The sequence below is a fragment of the Psittacula echo genome, assembly GCF_963264785.1.
Source record: "Psittacula echo genome assembly, chromosome: 22".
Taxonomy (NCBI): domain Eukaryota; kingdom Metazoa; phylum Chordata; class Aves; order Psittaciformes; family Psittacidae; genus Psittacula; species Psittacula echo.
The window spans coordinates 1,838,731-1,856,609 of NC_137758.1; the positions used below are offsets into that span (position 1 = coordinate 1,838,731).

A 17,879-nucleotide genomic window follows, 5' to 3' on the forward strand; every position below is an offset into this window, starting at 1 on the left:
CCCCAAACCCCCCGGCCCGGCCTTCATCCAGTTTCGGCTCCGGGATAATGTTAGCAGCTTAGCAGGTGCCAGCATCCTGCCTGGCCCAGTGCCACCCCATCCGCTCCTCCTAGAGCAATCCCCACTGTCCTGGGACCACGCTCGTGCTCCCACCCTGGGGGATGGAGGGAGGAGGCAAGCTGGATGGCTGCGGTCGGCTCCAGCACACCTAAAAGGTGCGTTACCTGGGTCCATGGGGTGGTGATGCCAAGGGGGATCCTGCCGGCTCCCATGGCTGCAGTCTCTGCTGCAGAATTCCTGTGTCTGGAATGATGCTCTGTGGGCTCCATCCCACTTGGGTCAAGCCCAGAGCCTGAACAAGGGCTGTGGAGCGAGCGGAAGATCTGAGCCCCCTCTCTGCTGAGCACATTTGTCCTGCTCAGCTCTGGGGGTCCAAATTGCTGCTCGCTGGGATAAAACAGATGAGTTTGCATCTGCCTCCAGCACTGAGAGCTGCTACAGGATTGGGAGCAACATTGCTATTGACACGGATGGTGCTTAACATCCGCTGTCCAAACCTGGCTGAGTGCAATGGATGATGCTTAGCCCAGAGATGGGCCAGGATGATGGGCATTAGGAGGGCTCTGGCCAGCAGCTGCACCAGGGAGGAAATAGTGCCCTTCACATCCCGATATTAAGGGGCAAATCCTCTCTATGTGCCTCTGTGGGGACCAGCAGTGTGATCCCAGCGCTGCAGCCCCCTGTGCCCCCCGGCTTCACCCTGCCTGCATCCTGCTACCAGCCCCCTGCCACCATGGAGACCTATAGGGCAGGGTGCACACAGGGACACGCTGTGTCCATCCAGCCCCAGGGACGTGGGGAATGGCCATGGCCACCTCAGGGACCAGCCCCAGCCTTTGGCTCCACAGCTTCAAGAAGGATGGATGGGAGAAGGGGATCGGGTGCTGAGCTCAGCTCCCAACGGGCTCCCTCTGCTGACAGCCAGCCCTGGCCACCGCAGCACAACCGCTCTGTGCGGAGCCCTCGCCCCATCCTCCTGCTGCCGGAGCGCAGCAGCGCATCCATATACACGTGTGCATGGATAAAGTGGGTACCTAGAAATAAAACCGAACGATTTAATTCCTTTCCTTAAAACAAGGATCCCTGACAAAGGGATCCTCCCCAGTGAGGCGGGAGGTGACCCACAGGGCTCGTGCATAGGAGCAGGGGAAACTGAGGCACCAATGGCTGCGTCCACAGCGGCTGAGCCCAGGAGGAGACCTGGCTGGGCTCAGACCTGCGCCGTGGCCACTAGCCCCGCTTCTCCCCGCAGGACACACCATGAGCACTGTGCATGGCACGGGGCCGCCATTCCACACGCTGGGAAGGGTGACCTGGGGGGCCATGGAAAGGCATCAGAGCAGTGCCCTGGCACCGTCACCACAGGGGAGTCACCCGCTCGGGTGCCAGCGGATCAAGGGGAACGTCGGGAGAGCAGCTCCGGAGAGCTGGGAAGCAGCAAGTCCTGGGATGCACAAGCAGCCGGTCCCAGTGTGTTGAGTGGTGACTGATGGGGTCCTGGCCTGGGCAGCCCCCGAGGCCGGGATGGCCATGGGCATCGCGGGGTCCAGCCTGCCTGGGCTGCGCTTGCCCGGGGTCAGCAGCAGCTCTTCTTGGGCTTGTCGTTGGGCGTGAGTTTGATGGAGTCAGTCAAGTAACTCTCAAAGATCCCTTTGTACTGGAAGAAAGAGAAGAGAAAGGGTGAAGGGGGCCAGCTCCGAGCCGGGCTGAGGGCCTGGGCAGCAGAGCCTCGGGTCTGATTCACTGCTAAAGACAAAACCGATGGAAAAGCCGCCTGGAGGAGCTTACTTGGTGCGGGGACACGAAGGTCCCCACGGGATGGCCGCTAGAGGACAGTGCTGGAGCGCTGTGCAGTGCCACACGTGGGCAAGGAGAAAGGGCAATTCTGGCTCTTTTCCGGCTGATTTAGGGTCTATTTTAAGCACTCAATCACTGATGGGGTCTCTTCCCTGGGGCTCTCCCACACGGTGTAAAAGGAGGATGCTCTGCACCGGAGGGTGGGCTCACCGTTGCCAGCGCCTGCTTTGCCAGGGTCTCGAAAGCCTCCACGACGTTGATGTTGTTCTTGGCGCTGACTTCAAAGTAAGGGATGTCCTTCTCCTTGCACCAGGCTGCGGCCATCTCCTTGGATACCTGCGGGAAAGGAGGATGGAGCCACCTCAAAGCCCTGAGTGGAGCTGGTGGAGGGGGCCCTAATGTCCACCCAGGCACTGCTGGATGGATGCTGCAGTGCAGGCAGCTGAGACGCTTCATTCCTGGGCACAATCCCTGCTGCAAAGGGCAGTGGAAGGAAGGACCCTGCTTGTTCCCTCCAAGAGGCAGCAGCACTGGGAGCTCAGCAGCTCCTTGCCTGAGAGCCTGGTTTTCATGGGAGCATAGGGAAAAGGTTGGCTCTGCAGGTGAAGGACCAGCATTAGGGCACCAAGCTGTCCCAATCCACGCACCTCACTCTCTCCTCCACCCGTACCTGCCGATCGCAGAGGTCTATTTTGTTCCCCAGCACGACCATGGGGAAATCCTGCTCCCTTGAGATGACCTTCTCCAGAAAATCATCTCTCCAGTTGTCCAGGGACTCAAAGGACTCCCTGTCTGTCACGTCAAAAGCCAGCATGCAGCCATCCGAGCCTTTGTAAAAGGTCGACACCATGGATCGGAATCGCTCCTGTCCCCCTGTGTCCCAGATCTAAGGCAGAGAAGGGCACAGGTACAGACACACGTCACAAGCCCTGTGCCACGGTAAGATCAGGGGACCAGCTTCAGGCAGTGCTGAGCCCCCCAGACTCAGGTGGGATTGCTCATGGATGCTGAAAATCAGGCCCTGCAAATCCAACCCCGTGCTCCATGACACTGATAGTGCCTGGGGACATCAGGACACGGTCGGACACAGGGCTCCAACCCCACTGCTCACCTGCAGCTTCAGCGAGGTGTTGTCCACCACGAGGACCTTGGTGAGGATGCTGGCGCCCAGCGTGGTGCGGTAATCCTCATAGAACGTCTTGTGCACAAACTGGTGCAGGAGGGAGGTTTTGCCCACGCTGGCAGGAGAGAAGGGACAGAGAATCATGGAATGGTTTGGGTTGAAGGGACCTTAAAGCTCCTCCAGCTCCTGGCAAGGACCCCTTCCACTGGAGCAGCTTGCTCCAAGCCCCTGTGTCCAGCCTGGCCTTGAACACTGCCAGGGATGGGGCAGCCACAGCTTCTCTGGGCACCCTGGGCCAGAGTCTCACAGTAAAGAACTTCTTCCTTATCTCCAACCTGAACTGCCCCTGTTCCAGTTGGAACCCATCACCTCTTGTCCTATCTCTACAGCCCCCTGCAAAGCCAGGCTTAAGGGGTTGGTGGCAGCAAGGCCAGGGGCTGCACAGCCCCAGGCTCCCCTGCGCGTCCCTCCCCTTGCCAGCACCACTCCTTACCCCAGCGCTCCAATGATGATTATCTTCAGATCCACCTTCTTGCTGGCATCCATGGACAGACCCTGTGGGACAGGAGGGAATCACCGAGCTGCAGGGATGAGGCCAGCTCCCGCTGACTCCCTGTGGCCTCTCCCTGCTCCCACCCCGCCCATCCCCATGTCCACAACAAGCCAGCACCATCCCATGCTCACATCCCAATGGTTTTGGGAGCAGAAACTCCCCTTGCTGCAGCCTGGGCCTGGCTCCTGAGGTGCCAGTGCAGGTTCAGACATGCCACCGCTCTGCACCAGAGCACGGCATTGAGCTGCTGTGAGCAATTCCCTGCCTCTCCCTCTCCCTCGGAAGTGCCATCGCACCCCCAAAACCGGCACACAAGGGGGGTGCCTGTGGAAAAGCACCTTTATTAAAGGAGTCTGGAATCCCCTGGGTGCCCCCAGCACAGCGCAGGGATGCCGGGAGCACCCCGAAAGGCTCCCCCAAAGCTGCATCCCCATCCTCGGTGTCCCTCGTGCTCTGTGCCCGGCCGTCCCTGGGGACAAGCATCCTCCCGTGGTCCCGCTTCCCTGTCCACGTTGGCTCCATGCGGATGGAAACGCTGACAGCCTCATCCCTGCATTTTTCCGCATGCTTTGGCCAGCCCCGCTCTGTTCCCGCTTGGCACATCCCCCCTGCCCGGCCTGTGGGGTCCGGGCTCTCCCGCTCCCCTCTCCTACCACACCCCGGCTGCGGGCATCATCCTCGGCGCAGGCAGCGCCTCGTGTCTCGGCACACACAAACTTTCCACCCCTTGTGCCAGAATTCCCGGAGCTTTAAACCCAAAATGGAGTTTCCCAGCCCGGTTTTCCCTGCCGGCGGCTGCTCCCCGCTCCCGTGCTCAGCCCCGAGGCCGCGGGGATGGAGGGCGCTGCGCTTACCTGCCGGGGCATCCGTGTGTGGGGTGGCCGGGGCTGCGGGCTCCGCTCCCGCGGGGAGGGGAGAGGCGAGAGAGGAGGATCCAGGGAAGGGATTCCCGCCCGGGGAAGGCGGCAGCGGGGCCCCGTGCCGTGACATCAGCAGGAAGGGGCCGAGATGCAGCCGGAGCCGCGGGCGCTGGGGTTCCCGCAGCGCTCCCCTCGGACCCGGGATGGCTCAACCCAGGACCCGCGGTCCTGCCCGGGGGCGATCGAGGGCTGAGCCATTGGCAGCGGCCCCGCGGGAGCCACCCTGGACTTTGCTCCCATAGGGATGGGATAAGAGGCTTTGGGAGCTGGGGACAGCTCGCGGCAGGAGCGAGGTGGGGCTGGGGTTTGGTCCCCAGAGGCGGGCAGCTGAGGGGCAGGGTCCCTTGGAGGGGGCTGTGGGCTCGGCAGCAGAGGGGCAGGGTGGAAGCAGGCGCATTCGCAGCCCCAGATCGTGCTTTGGCACCGGCTGCCCTCGGTTCTGCCGGGTGTTTCCCCTGTGAACACCCCCCGTGGGACCTCGGGGAGATTCGCTGCTCTCAGCAGCACAAATCCTTCTGCTCCTGTTTCCCACGTGGAATTCCAGGACCTGTCTGGCCAGAAATATCTGGTTTTTCCCCCCACAGGGCAGGCGCTGGGAGGGGTTGGGATGAGCAGAAGCTCCTGAGCTGCTCTCCCCGGCGGTGGGTGAAGGCTGGTGCTTCCCTGGAGCAGCTCTCTCCTACTCGCTGTTTGCAGCCTCTTTCCATCGGGCTGCTTCACCTTTGCCCCTGCAGCCAGGCTCTGTTGTCCGACCTCTCCCTTGACTGCTTGTGCCCTCCTTCCTCTCCTTGTGCCCCTTCAAGCCCTGCGGGATGGAGGTTGCTCACCCGGTCAGATGATCCGTGCCCCTCCTCGCTGGTGGAGATGGGGTTTGCAGTTGCGTTGCTGAGCTGATGCCTGCAGCCACTTCTGCTTTTGGGCAGGAGGGGCTGCACCCAGCAAGGAGCCCAGCACCGGCTCCAGCTTCTGCTTGGGTTCACAAGAAAAGGGATTTTCCCAAAGCTCCTGCTCTTGTCATTGCTCCCGGTGTGAGCGGCACCCGGATGGAGGCAGCAGGAGCCGTGGTGGAGAGGAGGTGATGGCCAAGACCCTGCTCAGCAGCTCCTGCAACCACAGCTCCAATCCTGCCCTGGTGCTTCACCACCAAGTCAGCACTTCTGAGGAACAAGAGCGTGGGTTTTGTGCCCTGTGACTATGAGGAAGGCCTCGCAGCTGGGAGATGATGAACGCAGGCTGGAGACTGCCACATCCTGTGGACAGGCTCATGTGGATGAGGAGGGCATGGGCTGCTCCCTGAGGCTTGTAGGGCCATGACAGTGAGGGAAGGGGAAGAAAGCAAAAGGCATCAGAAGGACTAAACTTCCCTGTGGATTTTCAGCCACCTCTGCAGCAGGAGATGGGTTGCTCCCTATTGGAATGCTCAGTATTTGCTGGAGCAGCATCCCCTGAGCATCTATCATGTGTGGGTGTAGGGATGGAGAGGATGCCCCAGACCTGCCAAGGGGACTCTGGGACCCTGATAGCATTGAGCAGTCCTGGTCGAGTCTAGGCCTGGGGGCACTGAGCGGTCCTTGTCATGCTGAGGGAGCTGGATGCTCCTTTGCTGCCTACAGCTGCGGTGATGGGCTGGTGCCCAGCAGCACCCTGGTGTGCTAAGAGTTAAGCTCCAAGAGGGAGAGGAGACCTTTGTCCAGCAACCCCAGCACCTTATCTTCCAGTGCTGCCCGGGGAGCGCGCAGCTGAGGTGAAGTCGATAGAGGAACCGGTTTCAGAAGCCATATGCTGGTCAGTGGCACAATCGATACCCTGAGGAAGGCAGAGATTTCCTCCTATTGCAAACCACAGCGTTTACAACCAGACCTCGATTTCCAGCACTCTCAGGCCCAGCCCTAAATCCTGCTCCGCTCTGGGGAAGATGCAGCAGCCCCAAAGCCAGGAAGGGGACCCCAACACCTTATCCTCAGCTGCAGACACTGCAGGGCCTGGATTCAGTGCTGGATCTGGAGGCACAGATAAAAATAACCCTGCTCTGTGCTTCCCTTTCTCGCTGCCTTCTGTGTGCGCCTCGGGATGCATCACTCATGAGCCGTGATTGCTTCCGCTTTCTCCTGCATCCCTTGCACTGGCAGCAGGTCACAGCAGCCCCCGCCACAACCCCAAGCCCCCAGACCCACCATAGCCCCTCAAAGTCCCCCACAACCCCCTAAGCCGTCACTATGGCAGAGCTGTGCAGCTGCTTTGCCGTCTCCGGCTCCAAGCACCCACAGCCACGTTGTCTTTGTGAGTTTCCCGAAGGATCAGAGCAGATTTCACTGGGAATCACCGGTTGTTCCAGGAGGTTTGCGGCTCAGAAACAGCCCCAGGGCCTCTCCAGGCTCCTCCTCACCTTCTCCTTTCTGCTCTACCTGGGCAAAGTGTCCACTTCTGCCCTTGTGGAAATCCCAGCCAAGGTCTGACCTTCTGCCCCAACCCTGCCCATCACAACACGAGCACGGCAGGGTTTGGTTTATGGAAGCTTTTATTGGCAAGTGCTTAAACACCCCCCCCCCGGAGAGAAGCCACAAAGCAGACCACAGCGATGCTGAAGGCATCCTCAGGGTGCAAGGAACCTCTGCTGCGCTCTCCAGCTGCAGCCCCTGGTGCCTTCATCACCTCCAGGCTCACTGATAGCCCCTGCCCTGCTGAGGCTCCATTCCCATCCTGCCGCAGGGATGCTCAGCCTTAGGGAACAGCGGGTGCCAACCCCACTCGGTTGTTTCCACGGTCAAAGACGGAGTAAAACTGGCGGATGAAGACATCACCCAGAATCCAGAGGGGCCCGGCGGGAGGGGGGATGTCCATGCCCTGGAAGCCGCTGGTGCAGAAGGCCATTCCGTCGCTGTATTCCTGGAAGCAGAAGTGTAAAACTGGACGCGCACCCGCATGGAAACACGTGGGAACGGTGACTGCGAGTCCCATGCGTGGAGCATGGAGCTCATCACCCACCAGGACACTGGGAACTGGGGGTGCTGGAGCTGCAGCCGTACCATGAGGGTGTAGGCCTGGGCGCTGAGCGTGTAGGGCAGCCCATTGATGGTGAAGGTCACATCAGGCATCACGCTGAGGCTGCTGCACTCCACAGCGTACTGCAAACCAGCCGCAGCTCAGCCCTGCTGCCCCATAGGGCAGGGGGGGTCCCAGGGCTTTGCCCCCCTCCGCTCCCCACCACGGCTCTCACCTCCCCATCCACAGGAGTGGCACCAATAGAGCTTTGCAATTCCTTTATGTCCTTGGTGGGACCCGTGATGAGCGATGTGCCCGTGTCCACGATGGCCTGGCACCCGTTGGTGCAGAAAGTCACTGCCCCCCCGAGCTGGACACTGGAGGAGGAAGGAGAGAAGGAGCACGAAGGACTCATCCTGCTCCTGTGCCCCAGCCCAGCCCTTCCCTCCCTGCCCCGGACTCACTTGTCCACCTGGATCTGCCAGTACCCTTGCTGGGTGACCGGCACCCAGTTGAGGGTCCCTGTGAAGCGGGAAGGGTCAAAGCCACCAAAGAGCAGTTCCCCTCCCAGGGATGATTCCGGGTTCCTGGAGGGAGGAAGAGGGGAAATGAGGGATTTCCTCCCTTTTACTTTGCACACCTCATCCTAAAGAGGTGGATTTATACCCCCTTGCTTCCTACAAATGCTTTGGGTCATTCCCTTTATCCCTGCAGCCTGTGATGCTCAGCATAGGACTAAACCAGAGCAGATTTAGGCTGGAGACAAGGCAGAAGCTCTTCTCTGTGAGGGTGCTGAGGCGCTGGCCCAGAGTGCCCAGAGAAGCTGTGGCTGCCCCATCCCTGGCAGTGTTCAAGGCCAGGTTGGACACAGGGGCTTGGAGCAAGCTGCTCCAGTGGAAGGGGTCCCTGCCCGTGGGACTGGATGAGCTTTAAGGTCCCTTCCACCCAACCCATCCCATGGCTCCCGATGAAAACCCCTTCACTCTCTCAGTGACCCCTTTTGCTTTCAGCAGCCCCTCCTGCCCCCTAAAAGCAGTGCCCGAGCCTCAGCCACATCCCGCAGCAAAGCCGGGTCCGTACGTGCTCAGGTAGACGGAGAACATGGGCAGCTCCACCAGGTCCTGAGCCATCATGTTGTCGAAGACGGGGGTGACACCCCCCACGGCCAGCGAGGGATAGGCCAGCCCCAGGATCCCATCGAAGGCAGCATCCACAAAGGCTTTTCCCGGCTCGCTGACGCTCTCTGCGAACTGCTGGTTGCTCACGGTGAGGCCCTCGACCTGCACGGAGGAGGTGCGGCGGTGATGCTGAGTCTATGGGCAAGCCCCAGGGGCGTTGTGCAGAGCAGGAGGAACCAAAGGTGACTCACGACCACTTGGTCGGATCCGATGACCCCTGTCAAGCTGCCGGTGCCGTACTGGATGGAGAAGGGCGTCCCCACCACCTGGTACGTGCTGGATTGTGATGGCTGGAACTTGGCGTGCTCAGCTGGGGAAGGGACAGGAGCCATCAGCGGGAATGCTGTGTGTCTGCACAGCCACAGTGCCCGGAGCCCTGCCCACGGCCGGTGCGGGGACCAGACACGCAGCAGAGTTTTCTCCCTCTGGAGTGTAAAGGGAGTCACAGTTGCAAGCGTTGGACCAGGGCTCTACTTAGACACAGCTCAGCATCTGGGAGCACTGCACATGGTATGAGCATGGACCAGAGCTGGGCTAAACCTGAACTTGGCAGCATTCAGCTCCAGGTTGGACACAGGGGCTTGGAGCAAGCTGCTCCAGTGGAAGGTGTCCCTGCCCGTGGCAGGGGTTGGAGCTGGAGGAGCTTTAAGGTCCCTTCCACCCCAAACCATTCTATGGTTCTGTGATGCTCTGATCAGCGCGCTCTGTGCCCGCCTTATCCCTGCCTCCGGCCCCTTGCTCACAAGCCGCATTGTGTGCTATCATCTTTGCTTGTTTGTTTAAAGGCTCTCCCAGCAGAATGGCCCAACGAGCACGTCCCAGATCTCCAGGCTGATGGTGCTGGGTCCCGGTGCTGTGATTTGCCGCCTGCGCCTGAGCAAACAACCCCAGGTCTGGGTTATCTGTGTGTGCCTTGGAGAGCTGGGCTGGGTGGGGAGGTCCCCCAAGATCCCTGTGTGCTGCTGACCCCATGGCCTCACTGGGGCCACCCTGGGGCCAGGCTGCTCAGGGAGCCCCTACTCACCGCAGGCTTTGCTGACGCAGTAGACAGAAGGCACCCAGAGGTTGGAGGAGCCGGTGTCAAAGACCACGGTGAAGTTCTGGGGGGGGGTCCCAATGGAGATCTGCCCAAAGTACTCCATCTAGCACAGAGCGCAGCGCAAAGCACCGTTAGCCATTGGCAGCTGGCAAAGGGGAGCCTGTGCTGGGATGTGTGGAGGGGACTGATGGGGTCAGTGTGCGGCATGGCTGGCCCCAGGGCACTGCCTGCTCTGTCACAGCCACGTGGTGCCAGGTGAAGTAAAGCAGACAAATACTTCAGGGACAACAAGGCAGGATGGTTGGTGCAGGGGCCGTCACCTTCCTGCTGGGTTCCCAAGGGAACCCCCATCACCGGGATGCAGAGGGTGGCAGGGGCTTTGGGGACAGGACCTTCCCTCTGCTGGTGATTGGGATGGACCTGAAGTGGTCCTTTGTGATGGGGTGCTCTTTGATGCATGCGATGTGTGTAAGCTATGGAGGAGCTCCCTCCTCGCTCTGTGCCTGCAGGGTCGGGGGGTGCACAGGCAGCAGTTGCCATGAATGTGCTCCCTTGTCCCTTGTCATTGCCGCATTCCAAGGCACAAAGGCGCAGGCAGGAGCATGTCAGGACACTGCCTGCGACGTGCTCTGTGAGCAGGAGAGAGCCTGCGGGGAAGCCTTTGGGTGTTGGGGACCCGCCTTGCGCATTAATGTGGTTTCAGGGCTCAGCACCCCGCAGCGCTCGGTGCTCACATCCAGGTAGTTGATGAGGGGCTCGTTGGTGTCCATGAAGGCAGCGCAGTCCTCGCTGTACCGCACCATGTCCAGCCTGTGGGCTTTCCAGAAGTGGGAGAGCTGCCCGCGGTCCCGCAGCAGCTTCCGCAGGGAGCGGTGCCGCCTCAGCGTCACCCTGCGGGAGCAACGGTCCTGGTCACCCACCCCAGTCCCTGGGCCTGCCCTGAGGGTCCCAGCACCGCCGGGATGCGGGTCCAGCATCCCCCACCACGATGCTTTCTAACAGAGTGAGATGCAGGGATTTGACCTGCTTTAGGAGGCAGCAAATTGAGGGCAAAGCTGGCACGGGAGCTCAAACACTCAGCTCTGGCCTGCTCGCAGCCGTAACATGGCCAGGAGCTCAATGTGACTGATGGGGAAGGACCTTCAGGCTGGGAGAGGGGTCAAGGGGAATTCACGCTGGTGTTTTCTGCCCTGTCTGCTTGCACAGATCTCATCCTACAGACCTCATCCTACAGCCCACTGCTGCTGATGGGTCTGCTCAGGGGGATGGAGACGGCCACGGAGCTGCTGGACTGATGGGAACAGAGCAGCAAAGCACCGCGTGGTCCCCGCATGGGTGTGCATGCTGGGGGACCTCATCCATCACCGCCACGCAGAGCCCCTCCGAGAGCTCAGGAGCACCCTGGGGACCCCCCCTTACCTTTTCAAGCTGGTGGCCAGGGCGAGGCAGAGCACGGTGAGCAGGAGGAGTTGCCTCATCTCTGCAGGTTGGCAGCAGCACCGGGCTCTGCAGCAGCGCCGCGGCGTTGCTCTTATACCAACATCACACCCTGGCCTCGGCGCACGGCGATAACGCCCCTCTCCGAGTCAACACCGGGCTCTGGCAGCAGCAATGAATCACTGGCCACGGCCCAGGCGAGGCAGAGCGGGCGCTCCGGGGTCAAGTTTGCTTTAGTGGGCGAGGGGCTGGTGGTGGAGGAGCAGGGCAGCCTGCGGGGACGCGTGGGATGGAGCAGGATGGGGTCCCCATCCCAGCACCAGCCCCTCACCCTTCGCAGTCACTCAGCCCAGCTGCATTGGTGCAATGCTCTTGGGGAGCGTTCCCCCTTTTCTTTGCTCTGCCCATGGCCGTGTGGGTGCCCCACATCCCAGCATAGAGCCCCAGACTGGTTTGTGTTGGAAGTGTGTTATCCGTTTCCCTCGTAGGATGCGGCTGAATGTACCAGCCTCCCTTCTTGTCCTCATCACATAGTCATAGAAGGGGTTGAAACCCAAACCCTTCCTAAAACAAAAGCCATTGCAAGTGCCAAGATCAGCTGAAAGCAGCAAGTGGATTGTCACAGACATGGTTTACAAGCCAAAAATCCTGTAAGCAAATCCAGCCTGAAGGGTCGCTGGGCTTCCGAGATAAACGTGAGTGGGAGCTATAGGACAGACAAGCCGAGGACTTGAAGCAAAATAGTTTATTTAGTGTAAAAAACCCCAAATTGGATCATCGTAATCTGCAGACTGGGGACAGTTGATTCAGCGTTAAATTATGGAGACGAAGGAAAGAGGCAAGAAGAAGTTTAGAAGAAGCAAATCTGTTTTTAACCTGGATTTCGCTCTTTTAAAAGCCATTTTGAACCCCAGTCTCTTAGAGGTAAATCTGTGAACAGTTCTGCGGTGCTTCCAGGCAGCAGCGGTGCTAAAGTGTGCTTAAGGGGGTGTCATAAAGGGGAGACTGAGATGAGCTCTTAGGCAGAAGCTCTTCCCTGTGAGGGTGCTGAGGCGCTGGCCCAGGGTGCCCAGAGAAGCTGTGGCTGCCCCATCCCTGGCAGTGTTCAAGGCCAGGTTGGACACAGGGGCTTGGAGCACCCTGCTCTAGTGGAAGGTGTCCCTGCCCGTGGCAGGGGTTGGAGCTGGAGGAGCTTTAAGCTCCCTTCCAACCCAAACCATTCCACGATTCCATGATTCTATGGTACCCATCCAGCTTTACACGCTTGCCCTTGGACACGCTAAAAATAGGTTATGAGATAGGGTATGCACCGTGTGTGGGAAACGCAACGCTCACCCATTGAGCGCCCGGCGCTTTTCTCACTTTAAGAGCGCTCCTTTCATGTTCGATCTGTGCTGCCTCTGCTCTCTTTTCACATTTCCTTTAGTTCAGCCATTTCCACGATCAGCTCTGAGCGACTCAGATCGCACCCGAGCAGCGCTTTGTGACAGCCCTGCCTGCTCTTTCATCACATGCATCTTCCACCTCCTAATCTCTTTATCCATCACTGAAAGAGCGAGACCCTGCAGCAGCAGCACTCACTTTTCAGTACAAACTCCAGACAAGCTTCACTTCAACGTTTACCTGTGGCACCGAAGCTGTGGGTGAAGCAGGAGGGACTGGGATGAAGGTGATGGATGATGCGGTCCCCATGGGCCCAGCGGATGAGAGGCAGAGACTGACCCATGGTGGGGACCCATCAGGGGACCCCAACTGAAGATGCAGCTGCTGGGGGTGAACCCACCATGAGGGGTACGTTGTGCTTCTCTCCTTGCCTTTGGGAAGTGCAGATGGATTAATCCAGATGCTGGGACGTTCTCTGATTGCTGCAGCAGCGTGGTGGTGATGGGGATCCTCATCAATAAGGGGGTCCCTTGCTTCTTGGCCCTCTCCCGCCAAGGGAAGAAGTGCAGGAGAGGCCAAGCTGCTGCAGGGCATCGCCAGCACCAAAACAGCGTCACAGTGTGAGAGCTGCAAAATCAGTTCCAATGGAGCAGTGATCCAGGGCTCCCCAGATCTGCTGTGAACCCGTGATACTGGGTCTGCTGCTCACATCCCACCGTTACAGAGCGATGCTGCAAGTTACTGCCTACCACAAAACATTCCCAGGAAGTGGAAAACTGCACATGTGGAGGCTTTTTCAATGCCAGCAGATGCCACTTGGTGCCAGGCTCTGGGATCATGGCCCTTATGACTTACAGTGCTTCACCCCTATAGAAGACTTCTACATGAAAGCACCCAGAGCAGTTTTTGCATGGCAGCCAAGCTCTCTGTCCTTGGGACCACTTTGCTGCCATGGAGCTCAACTGCCTTTTAGCACCAAGCTGCTGGAAGATGGAGCAAGAGGATCCCATCCCATCCCATCCCATGCGGATGAAGCATCCCCAGCCCCAGAGCAGAAGCATCCGCAGAATAGCAGAGAAACACCCAAATGTATTTAAATGAGGCAGTTCACGGCGTTGAAGCGTCATGGAACCTTGTGTGGTCTCGTTCCTGCCATCACCATGGGGGGAGAGTGAGACCACATCCGGCACCGCTGAGCGCGGCTGCAGCACTGGAGCCCTGGCCACCCAAACCCTGCCCAAGCATCCCTAACGCCGGCTGCCCCAAGGGCCCGGCTGCCCAGTCCTGCAGGGAAGGGAAGGTGTGGGAAGCTCCTTACCCCCAGGTAAAGCACTGCTGGATACGGATTCCACCGCTCTCGGTGCCTTATAGAGCAGAGGGGTTGTGCATCAGGATGGGAGCTGGGTTTGGTGCCCACATCCGATGGGTGGCTGCAGGCCCGTGTCACTGAGCCTGAGCTTTAGCCTTAACCTGGGGCAGCAAGGCCTGCCTGGAATGGGGTTAGAATAACTCGAGGCATCCCCATGGCTTTGCTTACCTTTAGATGGAGCGTGGACGTCTCGCATTCACTCCTCGGTACCCAAGCTTGGGTTGCAATAGGGCATCGTGCTTGAGAGCGGGTTAATGTGCTGGGGGCTGCAGGGAGGGAGGCTCGCAGCAGGTTACCTGATACACCAAACAAGTGCATGTGCTGCCAGCGTCTCCCGAGCTGTTATCTTCAAACCAGACGTTTCAATATGCCTGTGCGTATCATCGCCTCCATCTCCTCATAGCCCATCTCAGCAAAGAAGCTGCTGCCACCGATTGTTGGATTTGGGTCTTCTTTTGCAATTTCCTTTTGAGCAGCTCGTCTCTCAGATTGCTATCTGCTGCAGCAGCATCTCCTGCCCTACCACAGGCAGTGAGCCAGCTCAGACTGACAGGTTGAGAAGGGTATCTGGAGACAGAGCAGTTCAGTGAGGGAGCAGGGAAATTCCAGCCAGAAGCAGGGTTTTAGCTTGGCACTCACCAAGCTCTTTGGGGAAGTGGAATTTCACAGGAGATTGGTGAGGTTTGGATTTGTTACCGTTAGAAATGCAGAGGAAATGATGGAATCTGATCCAGAGGATGGATAATCCTTTGCTCTCATTATCAATCCATCTATTAGGCTATGAACCATGTTATTACAGCTCCTTTAATCATCGTATCAAAGCTTTACTTGAAGACTCCTCCCTGTGTAAACCATTTAGAAACAGTAAGTCTATAGGCACTGAGGGAAGATTTAAAGTCCTTTTTTGCTCACAAAATGAACACACTCAATTCCTTTATTATAACTCTTTGTTGGTATGCCCCCAAGTGCCAAGGCAAGGGGCCCACTTCAGGCCTATGCCCCTGAACTTCAACAGGATTTAAGCTTGATTTAAGCACCATTTAAGCACCATCAAATCCAAGGTGTCTCCAATGCTCCTGACCTTTCTGGCTGCATCTTGACCAGTGCAAGAGCCTGACACCGAACCTGCGGCCTCCTTTCGGTTGCTTTCTTCCACGGTGGGGCTATTTTTTAGATTATAGATACAATATTTTAATGGATTAAAACCCCCCGAAACGTGGGAGAGGATTAAAGTGAGAAGAGTCGGTTCCAGGTGTAGTCACCTTTAGCGCCGTGATGGAGCCCAGAGCCTCCAATCACGAACCAAGGCAGCAGCGCACGAAACCATTGAGCTCAATGATAACGGCAGGGGCAGCCTGCGGCTGTGCAAGGGCTGCCTATGAGGAGGGCTCCTGCAGGCAGAGCCTGGCGCAGGGGCAGGCTGGGTGCCTGTGTTCACATCTGCAGTGCCAGACCACCGCGTCCGAGTGGCCTTGGGTTGCCGTGGAGCAGCATGGAGCTCAACGGGACCATCTCGGCTGGTTGCCATCAGGGGTAGCTGCCTCTGCCTGTGCCCCCGAGCCCCCAGGCACTTGGCTGGGTGTCACATCCAGCGCCGGGAGGATGAGCACTTGTGAGTGGTGAGTACAGCACCCAGGGGGGGAACCGCGGGCGGTGAGGGGGGCACTGCAATGGAGGGGTCAATGGGGTGCTGTGGCTGCCCCATCCCTGGCAGTGCTCAAGTTCAGGTTGGACACAGGGGCTTGGAGCAAGCTGCTCCAGTGGAAGGTGTCCCTGCCCGTGGCAGGGTGAGCTTTAAGGTCCCTTCCAACCCAAACCAGGCTGGGATTCAGTGATCCTATGATTCCATGATAACTGCTGCTAGAGAGAGCCTTTCTGCTAAGTTTCTCGGTCCTCTCTGGGTCAGACCCTGGCTGCGGGATGCTGTGCCCTTCTCTAAGATGGGCACCCAACACTGAAGTGCAGGCAGCATCAGGCATTCTTGAAACTGAAGCCCCAGACTTTTGAGCACATCGCCTTAAAGACAGAAACCATAGGGGCAAACCTTGCTCTAAACCATGCTTTGAAACAAAGGCAACCAACAGCACCCGAAAGGTTTAAAGTAATTGGGTTATCTCCTTTGCTTGGACAAACTGATTTCCTCTTGTTCAGGAAGGTGCCGGCTGCCCTCTCAGCTGTGACCCTGGTCCTACATGCTCTCCTCTTGCTGACACTTTACATCATGCTCAGCAGGAAAATAGGTAATTTATTGTCTCGTAAACTTTACCCGGTTTTACCTGTTGCGTTCCTCATTCCCGCTCACAATCCTCCAGTTCAGGGACTGGGAGTCATTTGCCCCAGGCACAACCAAGTCCTTGCTCTGGGTCTGGTTCTTGCTCCTGCTTCAGGGAGTGAGTGGTGATGCTGTGGAGTGTGTGCAGGAGCTGGACCCCCACCCCAGGGACCCTCTGGAGCCCCGGCTGGGCCCAGCATCAGTGTGGGACAGGAAGAGGGCAGCACCGCGGCGCTGTGCCAGCCTGGTGCGGGCAGAGTCACACAGGGGGTTACATCCTGTTACAGCTGTTTGAAAACTGCTTTATTGCTCTTGTTAGTGAACGGGTGGGAAATGGCCACCAAAACCCACCTGAAATGCGTTGGTGCAGCTGAAGCTGCCGTTTCCAGCAGGGCTGGAGCTCGATGCTAACTCCTCTCTTGGTTCCAGCCAGCCACTCCTGCAGCAAACCGGACAGCAGCAGCCCCATGGAGCAGCCCCAGCAGCCTCCGGCCTCTGCAGTGGGAGGGGAAGGGCTGCAGAGACCAGGCTATGAGGGTAAGGGGGTCCTGCAGCAACAGGGCTTGGTCCTGGAACATGAGGGTGCTGAGGCGCTGGCCCAGGGTGCCCAGAGAAGCTGTGGCTGCCCCATCCCTGGCAGTGCTCAAGGCCAGGTTGGACACAGGGGCTTGGAGCAAGCTGCTCCAGTGGAAGGGGTCCCTGCCCCTGGCAGGGGTTGGAGCTGGAGGAGCTTTAAGGTCCCTTCAACCCAAACCATTCCATGATTCTGTGAATACAGATGGATGTTATTGTGTCTGTGCAATGCACTGTAAGGCCCTCACCGGCTGCCCTGGGGACAAGAGGGAGCAAGGGACCGGAGCAGCACAATTCCAGTTCCCTGCTGCCTGCTCTGGGCTTTCCCAGCCCGGTGCCCACAGGCAGAGGGATGAAGGGGGGTTCACACTGATGCCCTTTGGGTTTTCACTTTCACTCCCAAGCGCGGTTGCTTTCTCTCCTTGGTTATTTTCTGCCTTTGCCCCGAGGAGCGATGGGGCTCCTAACGTTTCCTGTTTTCAAGGGAGCAGTGACACATCCTCAGAGACCTCGGAGGACTCCAGCAGCAGCTCCTGCCCACAGGTACGGCCATGGGCAGGGGCCTTTGCCATAAACCACCATGGCAGAGGAGCTGGTGCCGGCTTCAGACCCACAGAGGTGGCAAATGCATTGAACCTCATTGCACCAAGGGCATTGAGGCTGTATCCAACATTTCCCCTCCCTAGGAGCCAGGCTGATCCCTGGGCACAAGTGAGCTCCAGAGTGGCCTTTCAATGGCAAAGCCACCCCGGGGGGATGCTGGTGCCTGACCTGGGGCTCGTGTCTGCTTCTGCAGGGCCCTTGCTCAGGAGAAGACCTCAATTACACATCCCTGGTGTTCCCGGGGAAAGGCCACGGGCCGGGATCCACCACTGACTACGTCAACGTGGACCCAAAGAAGAGGAAAGCTGATTTCTGGCCCTGCTCCAGCCCCGTGGCTGCCAAGTGCATGGAGTACACGGAGGTGAAGCTGTGACACCCGGGATGCCCAAAGCTCTCCCCATTCCCCTCGCTCGGCGCCTGGCACGGGCTGGCTCCTGCAGCTTTTATTCCTTGTGACACTCGAACCAGTGCAATTTGCTTGGTACAGCCCTTAAAGGCATCACTGTTCCTGAAGGATGCTGAGCGCGGCGCAGGGAAACGTTCCTCCCTGCTCTCCACTTCTGTGTGGTGGCTTTTTCCTCATTGCATGA

The 17,879-nt window shown here is 58.7% G+C and overlaps 3 protein-coding genes across 3 annotated transcripts; 1 reads left to right on the forward strand and 2 right to left on the reverse strand.

Moving 5' to 3' along the window:
* Positions 1-1,636: 1,636 nt before the first annotated feature.
* Positions 1,637-4,471, reverse strand: RAB7B (RAB7B, member RAS oncogene family; the record flags this gene model as incomplete). Its single annotated transcript, XM_080633077.1, has 6 exons — positions 4,388-4,471; positions 3,474-3,535; positions 2,969-3,095; positions 2,528-2,743; positions 2,068-2,193; positions 1,637-1,717 (listed from the first exon to the last, which is right to left on the reverse strand). The coding sequence occupies exons 1-6, from the start codon at positions 4,397-4,399 to the stop codon at positions 1,637-1,639; spliced, it is 624 nt and encodes a 207-aa protein (XP_080489203.1). The 5' UTR covers positions 4,400-4,471.
* Positions 4,472-7,174: 2,703 nt separating this feature from the next.
* On the reverse strand, positions 7,175-11,115 carry CTSE (cathepsin E; the record flags this gene model as incomplete). The annotated part of the gene is made up of 9 exons (XM_080633182.1): positions 11,072-11,115; positions 10,387-10,543; positions 9,638-9,755; positions 8,805-8,923; positions 8,516-8,715; positions 7,900-8,022; positions 7,671-7,812; positions 7,480-7,578; positions 7,175-7,339 (listed from the first exon to the last, which is right to left on the reverse strand). Exons 2-9 carry the CDS (start codon positions 10,453-10,455, stop codon positions 7,175-7,177), a joined length of 1,035 nt encoding a protein of 344 aa, XP_080489308.1. The 5' UTR covers positions 10,456-10,543; positions 11,072-11,115.
* Positions 11,116-15,351: 4,236 nt separating this feature from the next.
* RHEX (regulator of hemoglobinization and erythroid cell expansion) lies at positions 15,352-17,662 on the forward strand (the record flags this gene model as incomplete). The annotated part of the gene is made up of 5 exons (XM_080632903.1): positions 15,352-15,460; positions 15,993-16,081; positions 16,543-16,650; positions 17,171-17,229; positions 17,483-17,662. The coding sequence occupies exons 1-5, from the start codon at positions 15,444-15,446 to the stop codon at positions 17,660-17,662; spliced, it is 453 nt and encodes a 150-aa protein (XP_080489029.1). The 5' UTR covers positions 15,352-15,443.
* Positions 17,663-17,879: the final 217 nt, after the last annotated feature.